The sequence below is a fragment of the Dipodomys ordii genome, unplaced genomic scaffold (genome assembly GCF_000151885.1).
Source record: "Dipodomys ordii isolate 6190 unplaced genomic scaffold, Dord_2.0 Scaffold128, whole genome shotgun sequence".
Classification (NCBI taxonomy): Eukaryota; Metazoa; Chordata; class Mammalia; order Rodentia; family Heteromyidae; genus Dipodomys; species Dipodomys ordii.
Window position 1 is genome coordinate 36,961 of NW_012267344.1, and position 8,445 is coordinate 45,405.

Genomic DNA, 8,445 nt, shown 5'->3' on the forward strand with positions numbered 1-8,445 from the left:
ATATATATATATATATATATATATATATATATATATATATATATATATACACAATTGAGAAAGATAGGCTGGGGAAATTAGGCCCTTTATGGGATTTTCCAAGCCATTTCCAGAAAATCATGGAACACTACAGACAGCCAAGATCATAGCAGTCCCAAAGCAAACATGTGCAGAGCTTGCTTACCATATGCCACAGGGGTCAACTTCAGGACTGTGTGCAGGGGACACTTGAGGTACGGTAGCTGTTCTGTACACACAAAAAAGGAAGAGATTAGCCGGGCGCCGGTGGCTCACACCTGTTATCCTAATTCCTCTGGAGGCTGAGATCTGAGGATCACGGTTCAAAGCCAGCCAAGGGCAGAAAAACTCCCTGTGAGACTCTTATCTCCAATGAACCACTCAAAAACCGGAAGTGGTGCTGTGGCTCAAGCGGTAGAGAGTTAGCCGTGGCTCAAGCGGTAGAGAGCTAGCCTTGAGCACAAAGAGGCTCGGGGACAGTGCTCAGGCCCTGAGTTCAAGTCCCACAAATGACAAAGAAAAGAGAGAGAGAGAAAAAAAGGAAAGGATAGCATGCAAATAATGATGCCCAGAAGACAGCCCCTCCGCCCCTCCCTCTCTCCCTCCCTCCCTTTATCTACAGGAAGAGGTTGGGCACCTGCTGCTTTGTCAAGGAAATAGGCCAGGAGGCAGCGCATCACCGCCTGGTGACAGATGACCAGAACATTCTCCTGCCTCTCCAGTTCCATGATGACAGGCTCCAGGCGCTGGACCAGGTCCTCGTAAGACTGTGAAGGCAGAGCAGGGTAGATGTCTCTTAGGTTCTGGTTTTGGGACTAGAACTGCGGGGCATTCTGGGTAATGGGCTCTGGTCTGCCACCCTAGAGATTAGGACCAGGGCTTCCTCCAGTTGGACTCCCCTGGATTCTGGGCTCCAGAGCGAAGCTGAGGGAGGGGGAAAAGGAGATAATCACCCCCCTCCCTACCCTCCCCAGGCCAATTCATGGTATCAAAGGGCTGGGTCTCAGGCTCACCACCCCAAGGGGTCACACAGGCCCGTGTGATCCTGTAGCTCACCCTCTACCATGACATTCCTGCGCCTACAAGTGTCTTTTTTTCTGTTTTGTCAGTCCTGGGACTTGAACTCAGGGTCTGGGCACAGTCCCTCAGTTCTTCAGCTCAAGGTGAGCGCTCTACCACTTTGAGCCACAGCGCCACTTCTGGCTTTCTGGTGGTTCATTGGAGAGAAGAGTCTCATGGACTTTCCTGCCTGAGCTGACCTTGAACTGACGTCCTCAGATCTCAGCCTCCTGAGTAGCTAGGATTATAGGCGTGAGCCACCGGTGCCCAGCCAGTGAAAGTCATTAAAATGAGGCCTCCAAGCCAGGAGCTGACGGCTCACACCTGTCATCCTCGCTACTCAGGAGGCTGAGATCTGAGGAGCGTAGTTCAAAGCCAGCCCAGGCAGGAAAGTCCCTCAGACTCTGATCTCCAATGAACCACCTGAAAACTGGAAGTGGCGCTGTGGCTCAAGGTGGTAAGAGCGCTCGCACCTCCGTTTCTGATTTGGGGTTGACCAGAGTCTTGTCTGAGGACAGGGAACAAATGCAGAGCGTTTATAGTGGTCTTGTCTATCTGGAGCCAGAGCTAGGGATGGCACATGGAGCTACCCAGATGTCATCATCACCCTTTGGCAAGGGGAAATATGCAGGGAAAGGCTCTTTGGCAGTACTCCAAGCCAGGCAGCAGAGAGGGGGGCTATGCCTTCAAATCCTACTTACCTCCCCTTTGGGGTACCGATATCTGTACTTGTCCTGATCGCGCAGAGCAAACTCCAGTGGATAGTGATCCTGGATTTCCTCATAGGTCATTTCCTCGCAAACGCCCTGGGGAGACAATAGTCATTGTCACACAACCCACACGGGGGGTGGGGGGGAAGTAGTGGGGTGGGATTCTGGGGGAGTGGTAGAGGGGAGAACAGTTGAAAGAACTTTAACAAGCCGGGCACTGGTGGCTCACGCCCGTCATCCTAGCCACTCAGGAGGCTGAGGTCTGAGGATCGTGGTTCAAAGCCAGCCCGGGCAGGAAAGTCTGTGAGACTCCGATCTCCAATGAACCATCCAAAAAACCAGAAGTGGTGCTGTGACTCCAAGAGATAGATGCTCTAGCCCTGAGCAAAACGAACTCAGTGCCTAGGCCCTGAGTTCAAGTTCCAGTACCAGTGTACACACACACACTCACATACACACACACACACACACACTCTGTACATGAAATATTCAGCAAATTATTGCTAACTATCCTCACTCTATTGTGCTGTAGATAATAAGAATTTCCTCCTTCCCCTTTCTCTTACCATCCCACCCTGCTTGTCTCTGCTCTTCTTCTATGAGATCAAGTTTTTCACATTTCAACTATAGTTTTGGGTTTTGTATGTTTTTTTTTAATGTGCTGACCCTAAGCTTCATTATAATATTCTCTCTTTCTTTCCTTCCTTCCCCCTTCCCTACTTCTTTCTTCCTTCCTTCCTTCCTTTCTTTCTTTCTTTTCTTGTGCCAGTTCTAGGGCTTGAACTCAGGGCCCGGGCTATTCCTGACTTGCTAGGAACAGGATCCATTTGTTCAAGCCTACCAGCACTCCAAAGGATGGAAGTTTAAGAAGAAACCAGAATAGTAGTACCTGCCTGTAATCCCAGCTACTCCTACTGGGGAGATGAGAGTTAGAAGGGCTAAAAGTATAGGGGGAAAAAATGGGAGACTCTATCTGAAAAGCTAAAAATGCAAGAAGGACTGGGGACATATATAGCTCAAGTAACAGAGTGAGTCCCTGAGTCCACTCTCAAGGGCTGCCAACAAAACAAAACAAAACAATCATGTCCAGTTTGCTCATAATATGTCCTTGCCAGTGACATAATATGAAACAGAAACACAAGACACATTCATTGGGAAGGCAACAATCAGGAACAGCCTTATTGCGGAATGATAGTTGCTTAAGAAAATCCAAAAGATGGGCTGGGAAGGTGGCTGAGTGGTAGAGTGCTCACCTAGCATGCATGAAGCCCTGGGTTCGATTCCTCAGTACCACAGACACAGAAAAAGCCAGAAGTGGTGCTGTGGCTCAAGTGGTAGAGTGCTAGCCTTGAGCAAAAGAAGTATAATAACAGTGCCTAGGCTCTGAGTTCAAGACCCAGGACCGGTTTAAAAAAAAAAAAAGAAAAGAAAGGGAAAAAGAAACAAAGGAAAAGAGTAAAGGAGGAGCAGGGAAGAGAAAGAAGGAAAAAGAAGATGAAGAGGAGATGATGATGATGGTGGTGGTGGTAATGATTGAAGCTCAGAGAGTCCTCAGTAACCTAGCAACAAAAGTGACCTGAAAATTGAGTAGTTTCCATGAAGAGATCAAAGTACTACTTTGAAACAGTTTATCTCTAACTAGACTAAAGTGATTCATCACTCACTGCCTGCCAAGAACAAAAATAAACCTTCTGGGCAAAGATAGCATTAACCAGAGCCTCAAGTGATCTCTCTTTCGTGTGTATGTGTATGTGTGTGTGTGTGTGTGTGTGTGTGTGTGTGTGTGTGTGTGTGTGTGTGTGTGTGTGTATGGTGTGTGTGTGGGTGGGGGGGTCCTGGGACCTGAACTCAGGGCCTGGGCTCTGCCCCTGAGCTTTTCTGCTCAAGGGTAACACTACCACTTGAGCTGCAGCACCACTTCTGGCTTAGCTGAAGAGTCTCATGGAGTTTTGTGCCTGGGCTGATTTCCAACCCGGATCCTCACATCTCAGCCTCCTGAGGAGCTAGAATGACAGGCGTGAGTCACTAGCACCCAGCGCCACAATTGTTCTTATTTACGAATGCTTAGCATTTCATCAGAAATCTCCCAAGCATATATCAGATCTAAAATCCATAAAGTGCTTCTAGAAATCAATAATGAATAGACAGAAAATCCAACAAGGAAAAAAAAAAGAGATTAAAAAAAAAGAAAGCCCAGGAGAGGGCTGGGAAGGTGGCTCAGTGGTAGAGTGCTCGCCTCGCATGCATGAAGCCCTGGGTTCGATTCCTCAGCACCACATACACAGAAAAAGCTGCGGTGGCGCTGTGGCTCAAGTGGTAGAGTGCTAGCCTTGAGCCCGAGAAGCTCAGGGACAGCGCCCAGGCCCTGAGTTCAAGCCCCAGGTGGCTGTGGTAGGAGAGGAAGAGGAGGGGAAGGGCTGGGTACCGCATCGATCTCGTTGAGGACCTTCCATTGTTCGTAGGGGACCCCCAGTGCCTCGGCGGTCTGAATTGTCCTCTTCATCTGGCTGGTCCATACCTTCAGATCCTTGATGTTCTGATCGCTGATGAACTGGGCGAGGCTCTTGGCAAACTGACATGCGCGCATAACAAGCAAAATAACATCCTCAGATTTGGGGGTCTGCCAAGACACACCCCACCCCTGGCTGGTCTGGGGCTGGTTCATAGCTGTGTCTCAGCTTCAGCTCAAACTCACAGACTAACTTCCTGGACACAGCATACACACACCCCTCCCCCCACCGCTGAGTGCTTTTCTGTCTCCTCACACCCCAAGAACAGGTCCCGACATGATTCCTTGAGTTCCACCCACCCTGTCCCAGAGCATACAGCCTCCACCCATCCAGACCTCAATATCTTCCCTGGCTTGTGGAACAGCCATTAGCTGTTATTATTTGTCAGTCCTGGGGCTTGAACTCTGGGCCTGGGTGCTGTCCCTGAGCTCTTCAGCTCAAGGCTAGCACTCTACCACTTGAGCCACAGCGCCACTTCTGGTTTTCTAGTGGTTTATTGGAGATCAGAGTCTCATGGACTTTCCAGCCCGGGCTGGCTTTGAACTGTGATCCTCAGATCTCAGCCTCCTGAGGAGCTAGGATGACAGGCGTGAGCCACTGGCACCAGGCTCATCCTCTTCAATTGCATCTGAACTACAAGAGCTCAAGCCTGGTGAACATACCCATCTGTGGGATGAAGCCACCCCCCCCCGGGTATAGATGCCAGCAGACACGTGCCCGGGCACGGACCTCTCTGCCCCGGGGGGACAGTCCTGGGTCCCCACCAATCCGGCCCTTGAGGTTGAGCTCGCTTTCCCCATGCCGGCAGAGGTAGATAGAGCGGGGAGTCACGTGGATGTTCATGAGGTAATATACGATCCGGCTCTGGATGTGGTCGGCCACGCGATTCACTACATAGCTCTTCCCCACATCCATGATCTTGATGTAGGAGAGCTCCCTTCCAGAGAAGAGAGAGAAAGAAGAGAGAGAGGCTGTGATTGTGGCCATCGGCCTGGGAGACACATCTGGCCAGCTAAAGGAATCAGCTGCAGAGCCTTAATTAGCAGCCTATCTGCTCGCCATTGGCTGATCGGCGAGGTGCTGTGGATAGAAGAGGAACAAATCCCAGGTGCAACACACAGCCAAAACCTTGTGGGAAGTGCCCAGCACACTTCCTGCTTGCAAGCGCTCTACCACTTGAGTCACAGCGCCACTTCTGGTTTTCAGAGTGGCTTTTAGGAGATAAGAGTCTCACTGGACTTTCCTGCCCGGGCTGGCTTTGAACCGCGATCCTCAGCTCTCAGCCTCCTGAGTAGCTAGGATGACAGGCGTGAGCTACCATGCCTGGTCTTTCCATCTCTGCCACAAGGAGACTCAGGGGACAGAGAGACATCTCCTCCCCCCATTGTAGGCACAGGCCGGGATGCTGTTCCCTCCCCCCACCTGTCCAGGTCCTCATCCAGAGATTCGTAGGAGCTCTCGTAGCATTCAATGCGCCTCATGAAGTCTTCCGTGGCTTCGTCACTGTCTCGGTTCACGTAGTCTGGGCTGCCCAGCTTCACTTGCTACAGAGTCGGGCATAGAACAGGCAAGACCAAAGGACTGAAGCCTTGGAGGTTGGGGGAGCTGCCCCACCCCTTTGACCACCCCCCCCTGGAAGAATCTAGCAGTTCTTGGTCATACACACTGGGGTGCCCTGAGATCCTAATTCCTAATCAATACTCCAAGACAGCCTAGAACCCCTTTCTCCTTCCTAGATGATTTTTGTTGTTGTTGTTGTTGCCAGTCCTGGGGCTTGAACTCAGGGCCTGGACACTGTCCCTGAGCTACTTTTGCTCAAGGCTAGCGCTCTACCTCTTGAGCCACAACACCACTTCTGGCTTTTTCTGTGTGTGTGTGGTACTGAGGAATCGAACCCAGGGCTTCATGCATGCTAGGCCAAGCACTCTACCACTGAGCCACCTTCCCAGCTTGGATGATTTCCCTCCCATCCCTCAAACCCACATGGCCATTCTTTCAAATAGGAAGTAGAGGCTAAGATGAAAATGGGGAACAAATCTGGGTCAAATAGAAATAATCACACACACACACACACACACACACACACACACACACACACACACACACACACCTGTTCGCTCTCCCACACCCCTAGTTGAAATTTCTCTTCTACCATTGGGGGAGGCCTGAGAAAGGAGTACCAAGAAAGGAGGCCCCCTGAGCCCCACAGCCTCCTCCATACAAGTGGTCCTCCAGACTCCGATCTTGACTCAACATGGAGGCGATGCTGTCTCCCGACCCCAGCGAGGCTCAGGATCAAATAAAGGTCAGCCTGGGCCTCGGCTCACACCCACGGCGGAAGCTCCTAGTCCCAAACCGACTTCCGCCTTGTGACTTTCCCGTTAGGCTGGACCCACCACTCACCACTATGTTGGCAGCGATGACCTCTGGGTCCACACAGATGGATTCCACGAAGAAGATCTACGCCAAAGGGCCGGACCAGCAGGGTGAGGAGGGAGGAATAAACATGGGCAGGGTGTTTGCTCTGGGATCTTCCTCTGGGGGGCGCTTGTGTCCAGCGAGGGTCATACTGACCTGAAGCCATGTGTGTGTGTGTGTGTGTGTGTGTGTGTGTGTGTGTGTGTGTGTGTGTGAGAGAGAGAGAGAGAGAGATGGAGAGATGGAGGAGCATAGAACTAAAGGAGGTCTTCTGGGGCTGGGAAGGTAGCTCAGTGGTAGAGTGCTTGCCTTGCATGCATGAGGCCCTGGGTTCCATTCCTCAGCACCACAGAAGCAGAAAAAGCCAGAAGTGGTGCTGTGGCTCAAGTGGTAGAGTGCCAGCCTTGAGCTGAAGAGCTGAGGGACAGCGCCCAGGCCCCGAGTTCAGGACCCACGACCGACAAAAATAAAATAAAATAAAGGAGGTCTACTGATTTATCTTGGAGCACTTGAAAACTCCAATTCTTTGTGGCTCATGCTAACTCCAAATCTGACATGTGATGCTTTTTCTTGTTGTTGTCGGTCATGGGGCTCGAACTTAGGGCCTGAGTGCTGTCCCTGAGCCCTTTTGCTCAAAGCTAACACGCTACCCCTTGAGCCACAGCGCCACTTCTGGTTTTCTGGTGGTTCATTGGAGATCAGAGTCTCACAGACTTTCCTGCCTGGGCTGGCTTTGAGCCATGATCATCAGATCTCAGCTTTCTAAGTAGCTAGTATGACAGGCGTGAGCCACCAGCGCCCAGCATGTGATGCTTTGTGAAAGCATCTTGGTGAGGCTGTAAAAGGAGCCCTAAAGGATGTGGAGAGGCCACGACCCGATCCAGGAGCTGTGATGGGGAAAGGCTTACCTTGTAGCCATTCTGTTCCCCAAAATTAGAGATGGTGGCTCTTCGTTCCCGGGTGGTATTGGTTGCATCGAACACCTAGGACAAAACTGGGGTTAATTCAGCCTCCAGACTTAGTGGGAAAAGGGAGATGCTACACAAAGATTGCAGGGTAAGCTGGGCACTGGTGGCTCCCGCCTGTCATCCTAGCTACTCAAGAGGCTGAGATCTGAGGATCGCGGTTCAAGGCCAGCTTGGGCAGGAAAGGCCTTAAGACTCTTATCTCCAATGAACCACCAGAAAAATGGAAGTGGCGCTGTGGCTCAAGTGGTAGAGCGCTTGTCTTGAGCTGAAGAGCTCAGGGATAGAGCCCAGGCCCAGAGTTCAAGCCCCATAAACAAAGAAGAAGAAAAAAATTGCAGTGTAGAAATCTGATTTTTCATATATATATATATATATAGTGTGTGTGTGTGTGTGTCTGTCCTGGGGCTTGAATTGAGGGCTAGAGTGCTGTTCTTGAGGGTTTTTTTTGCTCAAGGCTAGTGCTCTACCACTTGAGCCACAGCTCCACTTCTGGCTTTTTGGTGGTTAATTGTAGATAAGAGTCTCAAGGGCTTTCCTGCCCAGGCTGGCTTTGAACCGTGATCCTCAGATCTCAGCCTCCTGAGTAGCTAGGATAACAGGCCTGAGCCACTGGCATCTGACATCTGAATTTTTATTTTATTTTTTTATTTTTTTAATTTTTTTTTTTTGGGTCCGGTCGTGGGGCCTAAACTCTGGGCCTGGGCGCTGTCCCTCAGCTCTTCAGCTCAAGGCTAGCGCTCTACCACTTGAGCCACAGCGCCA

At 50.8% G+C, this 8,445-nt stretch overlaps 1 protein-coding gene across 1 annotated transcript in view; it reads right to left on the minus strand.

Annotated features, from left to right (window-relative positions):
- Pfkfb4 (6-phosphofructo-2-kinase/fructose-2,6-biphosphatase 4) overlaps positions 1-8,445 on the minus strand; it is a 19,692-nt gene that overhangs the window by 1,993 nt on the left and 9,254 nt on the right. The window contains exons 5-12 of the mRNA XM_013030208.1: positions 7,624-7,698; positions 6,701-6,757; positions 5,720-5,841; positions 5,027-5,234; positions 4,213-4,359; positions 1,779-1,883; positions 656-785; positions 185-247 (exon numbers count right to left, since the gene is read on the minus strand). Of these exons, the coding sequence (XP_012885662.1) occupies positions 185-247; positions 656-785; positions 1,779-1,883; positions 4,213-4,359; positions 5,027-5,234; positions 5,720-5,841; positions 6,701-6,757; positions 7,624-7,698 (907 nt within the window). The remainder of the gene's footprint in view (positions 1-184; positions 248-655; positions 786-1,778; positions 1,884-4,212; positions 4,360-5,026; positions 5,235-5,719; positions 5,842-6,700; positions 6,758-7,623; positions 7,699-8,445) is intronic.